Source organism: Excalfactoria chinensis, chromosome 2, assembly GCF_039878825.1.
Source record: "Excalfactoria chinensis isolate bCotChi1 chromosome 2, bCotChi1.hap2, whole genome shotgun sequence".
NCBI classification, from domain to species: Eukaryota; Metazoa; Chordata; class Aves; order Galliformes; family Phasianidae; genus Excalfactoria; species Excalfactoria chinensis.
In genome coordinates this window covers 85603583-85626443 of record NC_092826.1, presented here as the reverse complement: position 1 = coordinate 85626443, position 22861 = coordinate 85603583, and the positions used below count along the sequence as shown (strand labels likewise).

General features: G+C 40.9%; 2 protein-coding genes across 4 annotated transcripts in view; both read right to left on the bottom strand.

Moving 5' to 3' along the window:
• The window catches only part of CDKAL1 (CDKAL1 threonylcarbamoyladenosine tRNA methylthiotransferase), a 344063-nt gene extending 341832 nt beyond the window's left edge, over positions 1–2231 (bottom strand). Inside the window, exons 1-2 of one of the 2 annotated variants that reach the window (XM_072328453.1) lie at positions 2144–2231; positions 762–799 (exon numbers count right to left, since the gene is read on the bottom strand). The gene's annotated coding sequence lies outside the window, so the exon portion shown is untranslated. Of the gene's footprint in view, positions 1–761; positions 937–2143 lie in introns of both variants that reach the window. The other variant, XM_072328454.1, reaches the window with a different exon arrangement.
• Positions 2232–5592: 3361 nt separating this feature from the next.
• E2F3 (E2F transcription factor 3) overlaps positions 5593–22861 on the bottom strand; it is a 43318-nt gene continuing 26049 nt past the window's right edge. For both annotated transcript variants that reach the window (XM_072328917.1, XM_072328918.1), the window contains exons 2-7: positions 18576–18687; positions 15375–15594; positions 14642–14800; positions 11493–11607; positions 8677–8812; positions 5593–7938 (exon numbers count right to left, since the gene is read on the bottom strand). In XM_072328917.1, the coding sequence (XP_072185018.1) occupies positions 7673–7938; positions 8677–8812; positions 11493–11607; positions 14642–14800; positions 15375–15594; positions 18576–18687 (1008 nt within the window). In that variant the 3' untranslated portion in view covers positions 5593–7672. The remainder of the gene's footprint in view (positions 7939–8676; positions 8813–11492; positions 11608–14641; positions 14801–15374; positions 15595–18575; positions 18688–22861) is intronic.

Sequence of the window (22861 nt, the reverse complement as noted above, 5' to 3'; positions counted from 1 at the left end):
TATATCTGAAATACAGCATACATGCAAAGGGCATTCAGCACACAAAGGCAATCAATTATCCCAAGTTATTTTCTGATGCTGTCTTCTCCCGAGATCCTTCAGGCAGGGAGAAAGCTACAAAAACTCACTTCTCGTTTTGGGGGGAAATTATTTGCTTGGTTTTTTTTAATCTATATCTTCTAATTCAAAAAGCCTGCAGCTTCTCTGTCATCAGATACGCAGGATACTAGTGTTCTTAAACACACCAGGAATCACAACACACCAAGCTCCTGTTATCTGTGACAGATACTTCACTCGAGAAGAACTGCAGACAGTGTTGTGTGCCTGCAGCATAGACTGCTGTGGGCCTTTTATGTGGGTGCTGAAAACAGATGTACAGTAGTTCAATACATCTTCATAATACATGAGAATACAAATACAATAACTGCCCAGGTACTGCCTCATCCCAGCGTATAAAAGCTTCCCCTCAGGCAAACCCCACACAAACACCCATCCCCACTCCAGCTTACAAAGTTCCACCTTATTAAAAGAGGAGGAAAAAAGGTGACATCCCTTACATTGATTTATATCACTAACAGTTCATACTTATATGTAATACAATTAACTAAACAGAGAAGGAAAAAAGGTTTGGGTTACTTGGATCTTTCCCCCACCCCCCCTTCTCTCTTCTAGAAACAGACCTGTATAATGGAACAGCTCACAAAATAAGCTTGATTTACTTCAATGGCCCATAAAAGAAAGAGCACAATCAAAATTCATACCTTTTTAAGTAAGGTGTAAACTCTTCCAGACAATAATCCTGATGGGGAAAAAAAGTGATACAGCATAAACGAGCAGAACTCATGCACAGAAAGCCCCATGTGTTGCAGTCACTGTTGATTAAGCACTCCTCCTCCCTAGGAAGCAGTCTTTCTCCAGCTCTGTCTTGCCAGAAAGCTGCAGAGGATAAGACACAGCACAGCCACTGACAAACTGGAGCAGGAGCCACACATTCCCTGTCCTGCCCTTTGCACTACATCTGATATTCTAACGTTATAGCCCTGTTTCTGTTCTAGCCCCATGTGCTTATGTTCTTTTGGGTTCTCTTACTCCAGATTTCTAAGTCTTCAAACAAGAGGGTAACATGTGGAATTACAGGAGGGAAAGAGACAGACTGACAAGAACGCAACGTCATAAACTTACTTCCTTTGAGAGCTTGGCAAACAGTACATCTTAGCTAAAGACATTCACAGATTTTAGTATTATTACAGATACAGAGCTTTGTTAGAGCAGATTACCTGCTCCCTTCACTATCTGCATACGTATGCCTGAAATCTCTTACAGAACCATAGAAACCTTAAGAGTTGCAAGGGACCTCTGAAGGCCGTCTAGTCCAACTCTCCTGCAACGAACAGGGACACCACAGACAGACCAGGTTGCCCAGGGCCTTATCCAGGCTCGCCCTGAAAGCCTCCGTGGATGGGACATCAACCACCAACGCTCAGCAACCCGTTCCAGTGCCTCAGCACCCTCACTGCAAAAAATGTTTTCCTTGTACCTTATCTAAACCCACCCTCCCCGAGCTTGTAGCCATTTCCCCTTGCTACGATGCCACAGACCCTGCTCAAAAGCCTGCCCCCCTTTTTCTTCCCTGTAGACAAGAAAGAGGCACAGATTCCAACAACTACTGAAACACACCAAGACCAAATTAAGAATCAATATCGTTAAAAAATTAATACACTCCTTCCCCTGCATTGCCAGCTGTTACCTACTGGACTTCACGTGAGTCTTTAGAAGCAGAGCGGTAACAAATGAAAAGCAGTCCGAGTGTCTCGGCACAGCCCGCCATCCACCCCCGGCTACTGCAGCGCCAGCCCGCTGGCGGAGGGCCCTGCTCTGCCTCCTCCGTACCTACAGATGCCTCGGGTGCAGATCCGAGCCGATCCCCGCGCTTAACACGAGAGTTAAAAACGGTGCTGCTAACGCAAACCGGCCCAGTGCTGGGCGAGCCGCCGGGCGAACTAAGGGGACCGGCCGTTCCTCCTCGCCACAGGGTTGGCAGCGAGCCCACCGGCACTGAGCAAGGGCAGGCCGCACCGGCCATGCCTCCCGACCGCTACCATCGCCAGCGGCCGCAGGGGTTTGCGGGCAGCACAACACTCACCTCCGCCTGACGCACAGCACCTCAAACACACGCCACCATCGTAGCCCGGGCCGCCCCGTTATCCGCATGCGCGCGGGGCGGAGCCGCGACGGCGGCCGGCAGCGGGCAAAAGAGTGCAAAGCGAGAGGGCAGCGCTGGGGTGGTGGGTGTTGGAGTTGTTGCCTCGTATGGTCTTCAGAGGAGAGAGTGGGAGGCGATTCCACCCGAACCGAACTTCAAGGGCTAAGCGGGTGCCCCGCGCCGTGAGAGAGGCTGAAGCGAGGCAGGCGTCCCCTCGAGGCAGCCGGGTTCCGACGAACTTGCTCCACACGGAGCTTTGCTGTAAAGCTACCCCCCAAAAAAATTGCCTGTAGCGCATCCTTAAGTTTCTGTTTTATTTTGGGCTAGCCTGCTTTGGATCATTCTTGCATCCGTGTTTTAAACAAGAAGCTGCTCCCTTCAGAAGGAGCCGTTGGTATCTTTGGTTAGTCCTCCAGAGAGCGGGCTGCAGCCGCCCTCAGGCCAGAGGGAAAGGCGATGAAAGCCCCGAGTGTGTTCCATAATAGGCCCATTGGTCTCCTGGCAGATAAAACTTGGCAGCTTCTCACTACGAATATCTCTTCCTCTCCTGCTCTTTTTCCTTAAAAAAAGGTGCTTATTTTATGTCATGCTTATCTGGCAACAATCTCGAGCCAAAAATAAATATATATATGTATAGCCATATATAACCATAGATAAACAACCACAACGATAACAACACAAACAAAGGAATGGGAGAGATTTGAAGAGGAAAACTGAGACAGTAAGAAACAAGTACTTCATTTAAACCAGCCTTTAAGAACAGACAATTCTAGGCAGGACTGAGTGCCATTAAAACTACCGTGGCCATTGTTACAGCTTTGGGTGCACTCACCTTTCTGATTGCTCCTTGTTTAAGTGCTGGAGTATCTCAGAGGTAGCGTCAGTGGGAGGGACAGTGTGCTGCAATTCACTGGTTCTGCAGCATTTTTTACCCAGAACAGAATGGAGGAAAAACATCAGGTGCGTTCATCTGTTTTGGACACCCTTCATAGTACAGCCTAAGTAGTCCTTGATATGTCAAACTGTATACATAGCTACATGCATCCATACCTGTCTGCACAGGTATACACGTTGCCAACATTAGTACTTCGGCTGCTTCCTTATTAGGTTCATGATATTCTTCTCCTTTCAGTTTCCTGTGTTCATTTTTTATTATTATTTCATTTGCACGCAGTGAATTAAACTTTGTTCTGGGAGCACTGTGCTACCCCACAGTGACCTGACCAGGAGAGTGTTACCTCCAGTTAAACAAAACTAGGCAGACATCAGCGCTGTTTTATAGCTGACTTGAGGACCAGAGCACAGAGACAGCCTGTGAGACCTACCCAAAATCTCCAGATGGCCAGGACTGATAGAACAGCATGTGTTAAGGGCAAGTCCAAGAGCAGCTCCCAGGAAGCAGTAACAGCAGCTCTATGCAAGTCCCATGCCTGGTGACATAAATAGGCCACGCTGATCAGTTTCAGCATGATACAGCAGAACTCTTTGTCCAACAGTCAGGAATTCATAATATTAGGCAGTTTCACAGCACAGTCCTGTTGCAACCTAGGATGTAGCCACAACATGGAAGTTTATGAGTCTGAAGTGCTTTGTAACAAATTCATGAAAAACTACCAAGCTGCACAGAGATCCGTAGTAATGCTTCAGCAGGTGACAAAGGAAGCACATGACTGCAAGAAGGAAGCTTTGCTACATCTACCTAGGAAAATTACTCTTGAAGAGGCAGCAGCTGGCAGCATGAGACCCAGTACTGTCCTTCAGTTAGCAGATGATAAAATCCTCAGTCACTCTAGAGGATCTCACTTAACAGCCATATGAAAAGGAAACAGCCTGCTGGCTGACTGAGGACCCAAATTTTGGTGACAAGCTTATTATCTGATGACTAACGTGCACTTCTGGGTAGCAGAGTAGGTAGGAAGGCAGGCAGGGAAGAAAATTTGAGTTCTAAAGTTAGATACAAGAAATTAGATTTCTTTCTTCACCTGCAGTTCAGGTGAATCTAGCCCCACATGTGTCAACAACACTCAGTGCCACTTGGAATTGACAGCAATGCCCTTTTTTTCCTGTTAGGTGGAATCCTCATTGTAGGTTCAAGGGCATTTAACTCCTCTGTAAAGGGTGGTGGTGTTGCCTATCAGTCAGTCTAGTTTTGACAGATGTTGTAGAATCCTTTTCCTGATTACCAGCAGCCAAGAAGTTCAGCACTCGTAGACCACAGTAATGCCTACTTGAAATGAGTATTTGCATGCTGAGTAACATTGAGGCACAGTGTGTTAGCTCAGGGCAGCAGAAAAATATTTCGACTGAGTTGGTTTTTCTTGTTGTTATTTGTTTTTTTTACCTGCAGCTTAAGTGCATCTCAGGTTTATGAAGCAGATGCAGAAAGCAAAGTCAAGAAGAGAGAAAATGATGAGAAAAACAGCAATCAGAAGCAGACACCAGGGAAAAAATCACAAAATGCTCATGGCAGCTGTACAACAGAAACCGAGAGTGGGTCAAGAAACTGTGACAGGAGAGAAAGAGAATATTTATAGTAATTACTACTGTAAGCGGAGCACAGAGAAAACAGCCCTCTAGGCCTATTATTATTTCTTGGGAATTCAGATGAACAGAAGATCTTCTCTGTAATCATCTCCTCAGTATTAATAGGTATGGAGATTGGAGAACAGGTAGGTAGATAAAGAGATAAAATTGTTGCCTTCCCCTTGTGCACAAGGAAGAAAATACATGACTGGCTCAGAAACTCAGCATTTAAGCAAACATACATGCTACTGTGATTTGATTATCCCGATATTTTCTGTCTTTTAATGCTTTATTGATGATGCATCCAGAAAGGTGCAGCACCAGGACCAGAAAGGGGAAACAAGTTTGTAAATGTGCACCTGGGTGTATGAGAGTGTTGGAGGTGACTCATAAGTACTCATAAGTACAAATAGAACTCCTTCCTTTTTTTTTTTTTTTTTTTCAAAGCTACAATTAAGAGACTTCTGGAAAATTAACAGGAGGAAAGCTAACATCCTCAACCATTTCCTTCATGCTATTTAATCCTAGAATAGCCAGGCTTTTATGAAGTGTCCAAAAAGCGTCCGATAATTTAGGGGGAGGAAATCGATGAGAGCGAGCCTATGGGATTCCAGTTTCTGGATCTCCTACTATGTGTGTCTGGCATCTTTTTTTTCCTCATTTCACTCTGGTTTAAATAATAAAAATAATAACTTAGATAAGCCATAACTTGTTAGTATAATGAAAACAATTAGAATTGAAACATAGCTGATGCCCAATAAGTATGAGAAGCACTAATAAATAACAACATGACCAGCTAGTTTTCCACTCATAAGCATGATAGGCACCAGAAATGGTTTTAAAAAGCAGTACACAAATCTAAACTCTTTAAAAAATCCTTTTTATTGATTCATTACCATACAAAATTTATTCAAATTACACCCATCTGAAGTGGTAAGATCACAGCTAGAGAACAGGTCATCCTTTAATAAATCTATTTACAAAACTTGCCATAAAAGCTTTTTTGTTGTTGTTGTAGTTTTTTTCCTTTTTTTTTTTTTTTACAGTATTTTACAGAATTTTTTTTAAAACTAGCATACAATGCAAAGCTAAATTAGATTAGTATTTAGCCCACGCACATTGGGACAGGTGTTTAATTTGTACATAAAGAGATGGTCTTCATTAGTCTTCATTTTCTCTCCCCCCTTCAAAAGTGCCCCTTTGTCTCACAAATCTTCATGCTCACACAACTTTTACTTTCCTCTTCCACAAGACGGAAACTTTAAATTACTACAATTTTATTTACAGATCCACATCTAAAACAAAACAAAACAAAACAAAAAAAAAAAAAAACCCAAACTCTTAAAAAATTACAAACCAGCTAAAAAATATTCTGGCAGTGTTTACAAGTTAAATCTATTATACAAAACTGCTTGATAACTAAAGTGTGAGTCAAAACATATATCAGACTTAAATACAACTGCTGAATTATCTATGCACACGTTTGTACATATAAACACACACTTAACACTGTTTAACAGTTCTTTATGTGTTGCCCTTTATACATTTGTTATATTCCAAAACTCACACAGTCATATAGTTTTCTTTTTAGTACTGTGACTTCTTGCCTTTTCGTGTGTGAGCTTTCATAGCAGCAACTCAATGGTACCAGAATACCTGCGTAGGTAATATTCTACTACAGTACAAATAGTACTAATTTTCTGAATATGTCAGATAAGCACAACAATAATGCAAACAAAAGGATTACACGGGCATCATCTAATCGACATTAATTTAGCCCAGAACGTGGCAACATACTTTACACTCAAAAAAAAAGAAAAAAAAAAGTAAGACTTCTTAGAATTCCTCTCACTTTCAGAAAAATAAATATTGGTATTATCCTATTCTACCAAAGATCTTCCAAAAATAAATGCAATTCAGTTGATGTGGTACTTACAGTTATGTACTTTGGGAAAGAAAAAAAATAAAAGAAAGAAAAAGAAAAAAAAAATAGTTCCATTTTGCTGGCGAAGAGAATTATAAAAAGCTGGAAGCAGAGGAAGCAAACCCACTGAGATAAATATGATATATTGAACAAAGCTTGGCATAAGTGTTTTCCATAGAGGGGAAAACCCACAGTGCATCTCTAGTAGGCACTTAACGCAAAGCCCCACTTAGTACCACAAGAAAATTATGTACCAGTTCTAATGCACACTGGGGGCAGTGAAATCGAACTGTGCATCTTCGTTCTAGTTTAAAAAAGAACAACCAACCAACACAAACTACTTTCACACGCACACACACACACACACACAAGCAGTATTAAAAATCTGTGATTACTACGAGAAGTGGCAGAACTTCATACTTTTCAATATTCGCGATATACACTACATTTACAGTGTATTTTCTTTATTAAAAGCTTTTAAGGACGTAAGTATTTGACCTCATAATGAGACATTATACGCTGCTCAAAACGAGCATTATGACAGCAATTTAAACATTCCCACAAGTAGCTGAAGAAGCTCAATTCGCACTTCTGCATTACTTCATAGTTACGCTTACTACGGTTACAATCCATGTTGTGACACTCAGAAGACATGCATTCTCTGCAGAAGGCACGACCTGAAATACTATTATAAAATTGTTCTTAGCGACTAAGCCAGTTCATTGAGCCCTTCTCCATTAACCCCACTTGTCAAGGAAAGCAGAGACTGGGGGAGTGTGAATACAGAACTTCTATGGTCACCTGCTTGCCCTTGCTGACTCGCAAGGCACTGGAGCTTAGGGTCAAGGAGAAGACCTTTTCATAGTATTCTAGGGAGAATTTCATTAAAATATCAGCAGCGTTCAAGAGCCTAGTTTATTCGATAATGCTATTTCATGGTAAGCAGGGGACAACAGAATGAATGGACATGTTCAATTCCATTAAAAAAAACATGAATTAGATATGCACTTCATTTAAGAGAATCAGCTGTATATAAATTCATCCACCAACGAAGGAAGTTTCTCTAAATCATAAGCATCAAAGAGATCACTGATGCCTTCTTCATCCCCGAGGCTCAGCAAATAATCTTCCTGAAGCAGAGGAGGCAGCAAATTCACAAATGGTCCTTCAAAGTTTGAGGGAATTTGGTCCTCGGTCTGCTGTAGTAGGTTGGCTGGAGAAGCCAATGGAGAGATTGTTGCCATATTTACTGAGCAGTCACCTTGTCCTGAGTTAACAGAAGCCACTTCTGGAGAAGGGGAGAAAAAATAAAGTTGATAAATTGAATCCCATTAGAACTATTAGATCTGGATGACACAAAGTAACAACTGCACATAAGCCCATCATAAAACATCATTTAAGCAAAAAAATTTCCTCAAGATCAGATAATTTGTAGCTTGTTTTTGACATGTTAACAAAGGGCTTCTCAGAAAGTCTCAGGTTTCTATCAGCACTGATTTTTCCAGTTAATAAACAAAATAAAAAATCCAAGATCTCAACAACTACTGAATAAGATGAATGAAGGATGACTTTCTTTTTCACAGGAGCTCACAAACCTGAAGTACTCCCAAGTGCAACTCTTCTATGCAACAGATGTCACCAGTTGACACTGCACAGTTTTATATACCAATACACTGAAATCTTTGCCTGGTGTTGAGAATGATCTCTGCTGCAGCTACCCTGTTTGAAAACACGGTAGGAACAATTCTTTTTTTCCCCAATGTGTCACGTACTTTGCTTACGTAGCTCCATATCATGTACAAACATGACTCTTATTTTAAACTCCTGATGGAGAGAGGAAATGTTTTCCCCTGAATATACATTGGAGCGACATAGTGGATAATGGATACCTTAGCTTGTCACTTCTTTGAAGATTAAAGCCAAAAAATAAGAGCTATTTAGCAGAAGTAAAAATAAATAAACAAATAAATAAATCTTGTATAAAGCATGAAGGAAGACTTTTAGTATTAGAAAGTAATCATTTTACCTTTGGAAATGGTTTTGGAAATGTTTCCATTGTGGTCCTGACTATAGGTTTTCATTGGACTGAGAGCATCGTTTTCCTCCGGGCACAGATAAACTTCAATAGGTCCTTGAGTACTAGATAAATGTATCAGTGCACTCTGGTAACAGAACAAATGTCAGTAAGACATTACAGCAATGAAGACCACAGAACATTGAGACTCACTGTAAGCTCTTAAGGGGGTACAAGTAACAAAAGGTTTTTACGTGTCTTTTTACTAATCAGAACAATGTGAAGTTCACCATACAGCTGTGAAGACATGAAAGGCTTCTGAGATTTGTGCACTAACACACAAAAAAAGAGAATTCTGTCGTGTTGCATCATAACCAGAGAGTTATAAAGGACTGAACTCCTAATGATTTCGAATGCCCACCCACAATAACCTGGAATATTCTGGTGGAACAGAACTACGGTATCCAAGTCATTATTTCTAACACTGATATTGGATGTATCTGTGTAAACACTCCTGCTTCAAAAAGGTGTCAGAACAACCTTTAATAAAAGAAAATCTTTGGTACTGATTCACACTGAAATCAAACGGCTGAAAGTTCACCCGTTCGCCGGGGGATGCTTTTCCAAACAACAACAAAGGCATTTTCATCAACAAAGCCTGTTTAGAAATGCACTTCTGCTCCCCTCTCAGAGAAGCAAAGGAAGCAACTCTATTTCTAAAGATGTTCCCGACAGCAGGTTCTCAAAATTCATTTCAAGAGGTTTTCTTAGCTTTCACACACTGAGGCAATAAAGCAAGGTGGTAGATTGCAGACAGACAAAACATCTCCAAAGTTGTTCAGAGTGTCATGAGGAAAAAATAATAAATGCCTCTAGTTAAACATAAGCCTGCTGTGGCTGTATTACATTAATAGCGTTAAAAACAAAAACAAACATGAATTCAGATGTTGTATACTTCTTGGCAGGCTTATTTAAAACGCATTTGGTTGTGTACTTTGACAAAATGTTCTTCGTGTGATTTATGTTTTGGCAGTTATATGGCACTGTAGGCAGCATTTCAGATACAGAGAACAAGAACCTCATGGCACAGATAACAGCTAGGAATACTTAGAGTGATGCTGTACGTAATTAGAGAGCAAGAAGATGGGGAGAGCAGGAGCTGAAGAACATACAGTTGGGTGACTGAGGTATGCAAAAAAAAAAGTCAATGAAATACAACTGCAAATGAGAAATAAATAGGAGTCCTGCTGCCTAAAAATGCTAAATGAGTAAGCTATATAGGATAAAGGAGTGAGGGTATATAGGATAAGAGAGGTCGAGGTACTACTGTTAATCATGGTGTGCCTCTCTCTTTATCTGTCTGGTTTCACTCAAAAATGCCTAGGGGAAAGAAACAGAATTCTTTACATACATCAATAGATACTGATAAAAGATACCCCCTTCCTCACTGTAGCAATTTCTTTTTCTTCCCAAACCTACATCTGCTTTTGAAGAGGAAGTTAAAGACAGTGACAGAAAAAAAGAATAAGATGGAAACCATAATGAGCCTACACAAGTGAAGAAGAACCTTGATAAGAGAAGTGACAGCATGGAGTCTGTTACTGCCTGCCCAGGAGTAGGTAGCTCTGAGATCATGGAACCAGCGCAGTGATGGTTACATAGGAATAACAGAGGGAAACATACACAGCATAGAGGTTTCTGTGTTTTAGCCTCATCTCTAAATGCTCTACAAGTGAAGAAATAAGATGTTTTTTGACTCTCTAAAGCTGTGGCACATGCAGCATTTACATTTGCCCAGTACACATGGGTCTGCCATGTTAAGTGGGAACTGTAAAGCAGCACACTTTTGCCAACAAGAGCTAAAATCCCAGGAGCAGCTAAATCTTGTGGCTCATAAGACATGAGAAATGACGTGAAGCTGCTCCCTGAGGATATCTTCAAAGCAAAGCCACCAGAAACATTTTTCACTGTAATTGTGATGTCAGAGAAAGGAAGCAAGAAGTGACTAATTCACCTGGATATCTACCTGAAATAAAAAACAAAGTGAGGAAAAAGGAATGAGAACTGGTCATCCTATAGACAAAAGCTGGCACTGAGAGATAGACTGTGGCCTAAGCAGCAAGGGGCAAAAGAGGAGAGATAGAGATGAACACAGGCAGCTTCTGAAGTTTTTAAATAGAAAAGGGAACCTCCAACCTCTACATATTTTACAGTAATAAACAAAAGTGTGCTAGCAGAATGTAAGACATTTTACATAGATGTGTTAATATACATTTCGATAGAGATGATGATGGAAGAAGGAAAAGTCAGAAAAGATTCTAGGAACAAAACACAAGCTTCAACAGTAGTTGTAATACTTCAGAAAAGAGAATCCTACATGAAAGCGTGTTTATCTTCTAATTAGGATATCAGTAATACAAGACACTGAGATGTCTAAGGCTTTGATTTATCCCTGAACTTTAAGACTAAAACCACTTAAAACTAGAAAAATAATAGTCAGAAGTCTTAAGTTTTACAGGAATTTTCAACCCCTGAAGAAGAGCCCATTGTTTACATAAAGAATGGCAAAAGAGAATAAGCTGTAGATAGCATTGATCACTCTGAAGGAAAGTCTGGAACTAAGAGAAGAAGATTGAATAAAGATTACTTCGTGTAAAATCATTGTTTAAGATTCGCCTCTTTTTAAAAGCACCTGAGTTTTTGAGACAGATGATTACAGAATTGTATGCCAGCAGGATTCAACTTAGGCACCAGTTTCTACAGTAAAACATGGTGTACGCTTGTTCCATGTATAGAAAAATGAGCAGAATAACCCACGTTCTCCTTACCTCCACTGGGTCAGGCACTTCAAGTCTTGTTTCTGGAGGAGCTTTCACAACTATAACAGTTTGGTCTTTAAGGCCACTAATTTTTCGAATATCTTGGTACGTCACGTAAGCTAATGTAATCACGTTAAGGAATTTTCCAACCCAGATTACAATATGTTTAGGCTATTAGAAAAAGTAACATTTTTTGAACTATTTTTCCACCTTCTCACAGCTATCTTACTCTGAGCCCCAGGTTTCCTGTCCTCCGCACTGGTTGCAGCACAAGTGTGAGAGAATGTTCATCTAACAACTGGGGCCACTGCTGAGTGATTGCAGCAGTTCTACATTCTGATTGCTTCTATCTCCATGTGAGTAGAAGTATATAAGCTAAAGCACAGCAATTACTTATAGTCTGAGTGATGAAAAGCTTTTACATATTTGCAACCAAAACACACAGAGCTGGAAATGATAGAAAACTGTAAAGAAATTTACAGGTCTGTATTATAGATGCATTCATGCATCATGTTTTTGAAGTCATCAATGAAACCATTTAAAATTTCACTTCAGGTATTTTTGGGGGGCAAATATTTATCTAGGTAGCCAAATTGTCTGAAAGAATGGTTTAAACAGCTGCACTGAACAACCTCCCAGTGCAGAAAGTTGATTTCTGCATAAACATGGAACTAACGTGAATATTTTGCAGCTTATCATGGATTTGTTCAAACCAATGAGCTCTTTGGTGCATTACTGAACAGTGGTGCCTGAGTCACTGATCTGTGTAACCAAGTGCTCAGGACAGCAAACAGTTGTCATTACATGTAAGGACTGCCAGCTCTTTATTTTTGTCATCAGTGAGTGACCAGCATAATGTTTATGCTGTAGCAAAGGAGTCTAATTTACCATTATACTTTCTGAGCATAAACAGGAAAGGTTTTGATACACATGTAGTGCTTCTGTACAGCAAGACAAACTACCCAAGACTGACCCACAAAACCATCTTACATCTAAACTGGACCAAATGCAAAATAACAGGTCAGGAGGCAAAATGACAGGCCTCTTTTCATGGAAATACTTGGCACTGGTGAGGTCGCACCTTGAGTACTGTGTTCAGTTTTGGGCCCCTCACTGCAAGAAAGACATTGGGGCCCTGGAACGCATTCAGAGGAGGGGTGATGGGTCTGGAGCACAGGCCTTATGAGGAGCGGCTGAGGGAACTGGGATTGTTCAGCCTGGAGAAGAGGAGGATCAGGGGAGACCTTATAGCTCTCTATAACTTCCTGAAGGGAGGTTGTAGTGAGCTGGGGGTCGGCCTTTTCTCTCGCGTAGACAGTGATAGAACTAGAGGGAATGGTTTCAAGCTGCGCCAGGGGAGATTCAGGCTGGACATTAGGAAGTATTACTTCTTGGAAAGGGTAGTCAGGCATTGGAATGCACTGCCCAGGGAGGTGGTAGAGTCACCAATCATGGGGGGGTTCAAGAAACGTTTGGATGTTGTGTTGAGGGATAAGATTTAGCTGGGAAGTATTGGTGATGGTTGGACTGGATGATCTTTTAGGTCTTTTCCAACCTTGATAATTCTGTGATTCTATGGAAACGGCTTTTACCACTTCTACAGGAAGAGTCAAGGTCCTCAAATGTATACAAGTTACTGCAACAGTGCCTGTGAAAACAGGAACAAAGGAAAGAACTGCATGTTTTTCAAATATAACAACAATCTCCAGTGCCTCAACCAACAGGTCCCCAAGCTAATGCTGGTCACATACCAAAACAAAGTCACAATCAGTTACTTTCTGACTTTGTAAAGAGAAACTAAAAAGCACAAAAACAAACAATGTGTTGGTCCTACCTAATCACAAGGAAAAGAAAACATCTTCAGGAGCAGAAACTCTGCCTATAGAGATAAGCATCATTAAGCAAACCCGTGGCTTCAATGATATAAGCTAAAGATGGCACAGAGGTACAATCAGATCCATCCTCAGGTTTAGCATTTTTGCTTCCCTTTCTCACTAATTGCTAGTATTACTGGCAAACTTAAGAGTCACAGAAGGATTCTGGGAACTACACTCTCCTACATGCTAATGCACATGGCGATCTTTCCTCACCCAGCTGCTGGCTCCCCAGGGGATGAAGTGCAGGGGACTCTACCCAGTCACTGCTTGAAAAAATACAGAATCATGATACTCAGTGTTGTCTCACTTAAAGCTCTATGTTGACCAAGCTTTTGTCTGAGGACAGTGCTGACCCTAAGGACAGTGAATTCCCGAGTAGCCCTATTCCCCAGGCCACTCGGCAATCTTGCTTTCATGAGCCTAATGTAAGCATAACCAAAAAACAATGTCTACATTGTTCAGATTACTTTCTACTGATGCTCCCACACTTATTTCCTAAGAATAAGTCCAGTTTATTAGATGGTCTTTAAGAAATACTATTTAAAGTAATAAAATCTTTCATATCAGTATTCATTAAAATATTCTCTGTTGCTAGTAGGTAGGAAATCTATTGAAAGTGAGAACTGCTTAATTACAAGAGGTTTTAGCAGACAAAATACCAGTAGCCATGTGAGCCTTATGCATTTGAGTATTGCTATTACATTAAACAATCTAGTCTAAAATAGACGTTCTGAGAGTTCATAAAACCTTTATATATTTTTTATTGTAGATTCTCAAATCAGATAAATTTGAATTTTTTTTTTGCAAGCTTCATACTAAACTGACTCTCAGCTTTACTTTTCCACTCAGTGCATGTAATGCACAAACACAGCTTAATGCAGTAAATGCATTACATAATGAGCGTACATTCATGGACACACACAACTCTGTTGGTCTGTAAAGACATTGTCTCCCCACCTTTTGCACATAGAGAATGGGATACGATTTAGGCTGGAAACAGTCTAAGAAGCACAGGGGTTTGGATGTCGTCACTCATTAATCAGCCAAATTCTTGGTTCTGCTTTAGGCTACTTCATATACTGCTTTTTTTGGTTGGCATTTCTGAAGTATTACAGGTGCAAGTACGGTTTAAGTAACTTCTAAATAAAAACACATTGAAACCAGTTAGCCGACCTGTGGAATTATCTGATGATTTGTATCATGTTACTGGAAAGAATTCTTCTGGTGTTAAAGGAACAGCAAGGAAACTGATCCTTGCTGAGGTTTTGGCAAAAAGGATATCTCTGATTCTCTGAGTCCTCTGTTAGCAGCTTCAGGTCCAGTGTGCAGCTTTGGATTAGCTCATCCAGTTTCTTCTCTTCCTGAGTCAGTTCAGTCACCTCCTTCGTGAGGCCTTGACGCTGTGCCATCATGCCACCATCCTCTGACAGACTGCAGCCCCTATGAATCCAGGGAACAAAGACACCATTTGAACATTTGTAAAACTAGACACCATGCCACAGGAAAATGAAAAAGCGGAGTTATACACTGCAAAACAATTTCTTAGTTCTTTTTCCCTAAATCTGCTCATTGTGTATCAACACAAACCACACTTTCCAGAAAAATAACCTTTTAATTTTGACAGTGTGTTTTGGAACTGCCAGCAAGATGGAAAAGTTGGATATTGTAAAGCAGTCTTGCTTCTAACACCCCTCTCCTCTAACCACACCTTGAAAAAGAGCGAGGACAACAGCATGTAAAGAGAAGTACATAAAAACTTCTTCCATCTGCAGAAACAAATTAGCTAATCCACCTTCCAGACAAAATGTGGAGTTATAATTTCCCTGACAAACACTACTTATATGCTGAAAATCTGCCTCAATTAACTGGGGAAAAAGAAAAAGCTTTATCCTGATAGAAGACATTCTGGATCATTGCTTGGAGCAAAGCGCTATAATAGAAGGTGGGAGAAATGTTGCTACCCCGTAACAGTGAAACCAGCCAGGAGGAATGGGAAAGGATAATGAATGCTCACATCCACTGAATGTTGTTTTTGGATTTTTTCTTAATGAGATGGATGCCTTCCAGTACATTGGTGATATCGTAAATCCTCCTTTTTTGCACCTTGAGGACCTCCGCCGCTCTGTTCAAATCTAAAACTCCATCGGGAGATTGGCTCAGCAGCTGAATGAACTTCTTTGTAAGGAGGCCAAGTGATGTATCATACCGAGTCTTTTCTGAAGGAGATTTTGGGGCTTGGAAAGAAAAAAAAACAAAACAAAACAAAAAACCAACAGACAAATCAGTTTTCTCATATTAGTTCCGAAAGCAGCATCCAGTAGTGAAAGGATACATATTACAGACATTTCTTTCATTTTTACTAGGGAAATCTCTCAAACCACTGCATTAAGAGGCAGCTTACCACTGGTTATTTATTTGTATTTCAAGATGTACTTTTCCCAAAAATCACAGGTACATGAGCAAATACGTGTTTTTTTTTTCAATGCAAATATTTCCATTAGTCTGACAGCTGCGTATAGCAAAAATCTACTCAGACTTTTGCTATGTGAATTCTTAACAGTATTTTTAGAATCTATTTATCCTGGAAGCAACATTAAAGAAAAAAACAAAACACGAAAAACACCCAATCATTCTTCTCCATCAGGCTGATAGCCAGCTCTCATCAGGGTTTGATTTTTCCCTCTTGCAAGAGAAGTGCTTCTCATGCAATTGAACAAGGCTTAGGTGTACTTCAGTGGGAGAGCAAAAATGACAGATTCCATCCGTACCAGTCTTCCTGATTTATGAAGAGCTCAAGTGAATTAGATGAGACTGACATGAGATGCAATTGATAATCATTTCTCCATAACCAAACAACGTTCAAACTAGGCAACAGTATCCACTTCTTTTAAGTAAGAAGTTAGCAAACAGTTGGAATCTTACAATTCTCTATTTTCACATGCAAATGTAACATCAATATGTTTAATAGATGGGCTTTTAGGAGTTAAAATACATAGATTAAAAAAAAAAAAAATCAATTCTAAGCATTCAAGGCTTTTCTGACAAGGGAAATAAGACAACTGCTGTCATAATTCTGCTGGGTTGAATGTTTCCCCATGGGAAAATCATCACTGTTATCAAAACAGTCTCTGTACTTCTCAAACCTTTCATTTGCATTAGGTTAGGTGTTGTACGGGATGGATCTTTGGTAGGTCTGGTGGCCACTTCCATGTTTTCGAGGTTCAGGTCCCACACTTACTAGTAAAAGTCAGTCTAAACTGACATCCTACCTAAAAGCAAAACTCTAGACTACCATTTTAAAGAACATGATAGCGTTTCAATGAAAACAATTGATCGTCGGCTCACAAAGAAACCCTGTTACATCTTATTCTTTGGTAGTCAGAGCTTGCCTGCACTGAAGAACAGGAAAAGTCATTTCAGTTAAGTGACTGTGTATATTTAGAGCCAAATGAGGGTTTTATTGTTGTTTCTGTTTATTTGTTATTTATATTTGGGGTTTGGGAAAGAATGAGAGGATCAGCAAAAAAAGAGAAACAGACTACAAGACTGCCACCTCAAATGGAAGGTGTTCCAGCAAGGAAGTCCTCTGTACAGACTTAGCCACACTGCAGCAGAATCCTATGCTCTGAATGGTATTGAACTTGTGTGAGAATGCACTCCAATTTAAAAACAGACTTCACATAGCTAAATGAAGTTTGGTTTAATTAAAACAACTCATTTACATTCTCTGCTTAAAGGCCATATTTACCGTTAATTTCCTCTCTGTCCCAGTAAAAACAAGTATTTAGGAAGGAAGGTCAAGTATCTACATCTTTCCATTTTTTTTCCCTTCAAACACCACCCCTGCTGACCCCAATCTCTGCCTTTCCCCAATTCTACTGCATACTTCTCCCCTTTGCAAGCATTCAGGTAATTCTCCCCCTGAAATCCCCAAAACAAAGTGGCAAAGCTACATTCTCCAGTTCCTGCCAAAGAAAACCTACTTCCTGAGCCAGTAGCAATGTAAAAAAAGTCACTATTTGCAGCACCTAAACAGTGACAGCAATAATCTAGTCATACTGCAGAGAGAAGACAATTCAGACTACACAGAAAGCATTTAGTGTGTCACACCACTGAAACACAGCTACTGCTTTTCCAAGTCCCTGCCTGGCAAAAAAAGCCCTGCCAAGCAGCTACTGCATGTTAGAAGAGGAAGAGGAGGCCAGCTCTATTAGCTTTATCTCAGAAGTACATTTGAACCCACTGTAATATTTGTATTCCTCAGCATCCATTTCTCACAAGAGCCCCCAAATACATTGGTTGAGGAGGACTCCAGTGCAGCCTGCTGTTGGCATCTGCTTGGTCTCAAGCCGCCAGAAGCCTCTGCAATCTCTCAGCAACTCTCTGCCAATCAGTGTGCTGCAACCACACAGGTGTGCTGGCAGGCTGCATGGTTGAGTTTGGTACACCTGCATCCAGGTGAGTAGAACAATAAACGTACTCTTCTAGCTTTGAATCTGAGTCAGCAGTGTGCCCTGGGAGCCCAGACAACTGTACCCTGGGATGCATCAGGCCCAACACTGCCACTGGGAGAGAAAAGGGGCTGTCCTACATGCTGTGCAGCCTCACCTCAAGCACTTTATGCAGTTGTGGGTGCAACAAGGTAGAGGGTCATAAAGCTACTACAGAGCATCCAAAGGAGGGCTACAAAGATGGTGAAGGGTCTGGAGGGCAAGAAATATAAGGAGCAGTTGAGGTCCCTTGCCTTGTTCAGCCCAGAGCAAAGGGGCTGAGGGGAGGCTTCATGGTGGCCTGCAGCTCCTCACAAGGGGAGCAGAGGGTCAGCACTGAGCTCTGCTCTCTGGTGGCAGGGACAGGACCCCAGGGAATGGCATGGGGCTGCGTCAGGAGAGGGTCAGGTGGGGGTTAGGAAAAGATTCTTCACTGACATGGTTGTTAGTCCCGGGAACAGGCTCCCCAGGGTCACGGCCCCAAGCCATAGAAATCAAGAAGCATTTGGACAATACTCTCAGCCAGTGGGTTTGAATTTTGGGTGGTCCCATGTGGAACCAGAAGTTGGACACTATGATCCTTGGGGCTCCCTTCCTCATGGGATATTCTATGATTCTATCATTAACTTAGCGATGCAGCATGTTTTACTAATTCAATCTGATATCAAGCTAGCAAAATGAAAAACCACATAGCATGCCGCATAGTGTACTACAAACTCCCTTACTTTTTGGACTATCTGGACTTCTTGTTGCAGCTCTTCCTTTTCCCTTTGGAGTCTTTAGTCCTTCAGCAAGATACTGGTGGCCACTTTCTCCCAGCTCCAGCCTTCGTTTTGCCTGTTGAAACAAACAAACCAAGAAGTGTTAATAAGAGCATTTCATTTCGTCCAACAGAATATTGGCACAATGGGAAAGGCAGACAGCAGAGGCATAGGCTTTTACCCCACATTCATCATGAGGACATGTGACTACTGTAATCCCAAGGTGTACTAAATATTTCACTGTCAAAGGAGAGACCAATGGCTTGGTTTAAAAAATTCAACAGATCTTTAAATTCTAAAACACTTGTGAAACCTTCAGCCATGTTGAAAACATTCCAGTTAGGAAAGCTAAAGCCAGTCTCTCAAGTACACAAACATGTATACCCACAGAGCTATGTTTCTATTGAAAAGGATCATAGCTGTATTTTATCCTTATAACTTTGAACACAGGTAGCAGTAGTGCAAGTTAAATTCTTCCTTTGCCATTTGAAAGAAGGGCTTTGAGAGGACCAGAAAGTTCCAGTATTATCAGCTTTCCATCGGTGAAATACTACACAACATATCAAGAGAGGAACTAGATAACTGTTCTCCTCTGCCTGTCAGTAATTTTTCTCTTAACCAAGAGTGGCTATGTTTTCAATGATTTCACATTTACATTAAAGCTACGTACACGGAAGCAAGGCAGATCAAGAGTAGTATCAGAAAGACGATGCCTAAAGATCTTCTGGACATTCCATTCAGCTCAAAGGAAAACTGTGTACAACATTTGGATTTTAGAAAAATAATTAAACTGCTGAACTGTGCAACACGCAAACTGCAACAAAAACTACCATTGATAGGAATTTTCTTCCTAGACAGAAGCACAACCTGCTGCCTTTGGAAACAATTCTTAACTCTTCCATACTGCTCAAATTACTGAAATTTGATATACAGATATTTGATAGTCTAAGAATAAAAAGAACATTCCCTGGGTAGCTAGAAAAAAGGAAAAAGAAGTTTTATACCTAATGAAGTCTACCCAGATAACTCTCCACGAAGAATATTATTTATTCAATCAATTTGAAAAACTCAAGAGTACTTTCGTTGCTCATTCTTTAGACTTTCTGCTAAAAGTAACATCATACCCTGCTCCTCAGTGAACAAAAATGAAGTAATACGTACTGCTATGGAGTTTTAAGACAGATAATTCTGTACTGGCCATGTAGTTTATGCATTTTACTTTCGTTTGTGACCTACAGATGGCTCCAAATAAGTTAATTTATATGTATTTGGTTTTGGATAGCTGACATCCTTTTGCTGGATGTTGTTTGAAAACCTCAGGCTTGTTAAAAGGTGAGTTAAAGCACACAAAACATATAAACCTACAGACTAACTGCACGAGTGCTGAAGACATTCTTTTCTATTTTGCATGGAGGGGTGAAGCACTAAGTCACCAGTGACAGAGCAAAATTGAACTACCAACATCCACCTAGCTAATACAGGCACCATGTTCCTATACTCAGGTGGCCCATCAGCAGCCACGTTCTAAAGGTATGAGATCTCTCTGCTCATCTCCGTGAGACATCAGCTCTATAATCCAAAGACTTATTTGAAAAGGTCAACTGGGGGCTGGACATGATGATCTCAAGGTTCCCTTCCAATCCTTGTGATTCTGTGAACAGGTAACAAAGGCGTTCAGCTAATACTTTAGACAATGTAATTGGATTAAATTAAGATTACAGCTATTCCACTGGGAAAAATACATTTCACTATTTTTCTTTTCAAACTAAGTGGTTTTCCAGCCTGCAAACTGTAAGAGAAAAGAAAGGAGAGGTGAAAAGGAAGCAATTCAGAGTGTGGGAATAGTAGGCCAAAGGGATACAATTAAAGATAAAAGAGAATCTCAAAACCAGGTGTGAGAAGGAGGGAAAACACTAAAGAATAAAAATCCAGAGGTTTGCAGCAACTCTATCCACCAGAAAAACAAACAAACGAACAAAAAGCCTCAAGTTTGGACTAAATATCAAAACTTTGTGTCTGAACTTGTCTTGTAACACATGAACGACAGAATTTTGCCCTTGCATTTGTGGTTTAAACACTTGCAACTTTCTCCTGTGAACTTCAAACAATTGGATTTGGTAGGTAGAGAACATAAACATCATCCTTTGGCTGGGCACAGCAGCACAAGCCCAGCTGGGTATATCTAGGTGTACTGCAAGCAACATGATATTGTTAGTCTCACCATATAGAGAGATACAGAGCAAAATATTCTAGAAGAGTTTAAAATAGCTTAGTGAAATTACCAAAAAGCAATTTTCAGAAATATTTTGGAATGTTTCATTTCTGGCCAGATGTCACTCAGCAAGTACTTTCTTCCCCTTCCTGTTTTACAAACTTCATAATTGATAAGATCCAGGACTGAAGTGGTACTGTGTGTCACTTCCTTCTTCCCCACGTTACAGGTGCTTTTTCTTTGCTCTGGAGTTTTTGGGTAATTCACATTTTCCTTCCTACCTCCAAAATTATTCATAGCGCTTTCGAATACAAGACTTCCCCTGAGAAATGTCAACAGCAAGCGGTAGAATCATAACCATTTAAAAAATTCCAGTTGTATAGAATCACAGAATGGCCTGGGTAGTAAAGGACCACAATGATCATCCAGTTTCAACCCCCCTGCTATGTGCAGGGTCGCCAACCACCAGACCAGACTGCCCAGAGCCACATCCAGCCTGGCCTTGAATGCCTGCAGGGATGGGGCATCCACAACCTCCTTGGGCAACCTGTTCCAGTGCTCCACCACCCTATGAGTGAAAAACTTCCTCCTAATATGTAACCTAAACCTCCCCTGTCTCAGTTTAAAACCATTTCCCCTTGTTCTAACACTGTCTACCCTCGTAAACAGTCATTCCCTCTCCTGTTTATACACTCCCTTCAAGTACTGTAAGGGAGTTTGTGTAACTTACTTATTTCTGCTAGAGCACAATATCCATTATTTGCACAAATGGGGTATTATTTCCACTTATTTGCATTACTTCATCAGTCATAGCGCGCAGAACCCTTTGATAGAACACGCAGGATCTGATCATAAGCACCAAGACAAAGGACACCAGCACAAAGCACCCCAGTGACAGAGAAAGGTAGATACCAAGAACTTTTCAGTGACATGAAACCTGAATTAAATAAATGGCAGTCAGATTCCTCGGGGAATGTATAATGCTCATAAAGCAGGTGGGGCAGTGAGCCAGGTGAAGCTAGGAACTGATACATGCAGCAAGAGATACGAAAGTAATGGGAAAGCATGTTATCACTCAGAACCAGGGGAAGAGGTATCTAAATCCATAGTGGAGACATGTTTGGTACCAGCTGATCTGACTCTGCTGCTTCTTCCAGTGCCACAAGCAATTGCTGATGCAGATACAACTAGGGATCCACCACTCAGCACAGATCACTAGGAACAGGTGGCACATCAGGTCTGACATAGTTATGCCCTTTTAGCTTCAACCATTCCTGAATACGAAAACAAACAAACTAAACAAACAGCAAACAGATACCCACCGCAATTAATCCCAGAGGCAAAATTACAAGAGTATCTTCAAAGGAACATTTGGCTTTAAAGGAAAGTAGCTTAGAAATTACTGGGATAAGTCAAGTATTTCCAAGTAGGCAGAACCTGATGCAACTCACTTTATAGGCTGAGACAGTCTGAAAGATTAACTTGTAGGAACAGGTTGGAGGCAGGTACTCTTGCAGAAGACCCAACCCAACACTGAGGGCTGCTGAGCAGGAGCAGTGGGCACCTCTTATCCCTCTTGGCATTTGCATGGCTTCACTTTCATGTTACACAGTAGCAATTAAAAAAAGAAATAATAAAAAAAAAAAAAAAAGCCAGTGTTACCCTGTAAGAGCACAACAAAGTGCTCAGCGTTAGGCAACAGCCAGCATGGGGTTTTGCGAAGACAGCTGAGAAGGAAGTGCAGCAGTGGGTAACAGCCAGCATCAGCTTTTGAAGGCTGAGCTGTGTGAAACCAAAGCTTTTTTTTTTTCTTTGAGAGGGTTTGAGGGAAGAAGCGCAAAAAACATCTTCTAATTCTTTCCAGTGACAAAACCACAGAGCAAAACTTTGCCAAACTATGTGTGTTGAAATTTTTCCTGCTAGATGTCTCCCTCAGCTTCTTCACTGGAAGTGAAGCAGTTGCACAGTCTGCAGGAGACAGACCTAAGAAAAACTATGGTCTGAAATACTCCCATCCAGAGCAGGATACATCTCATGC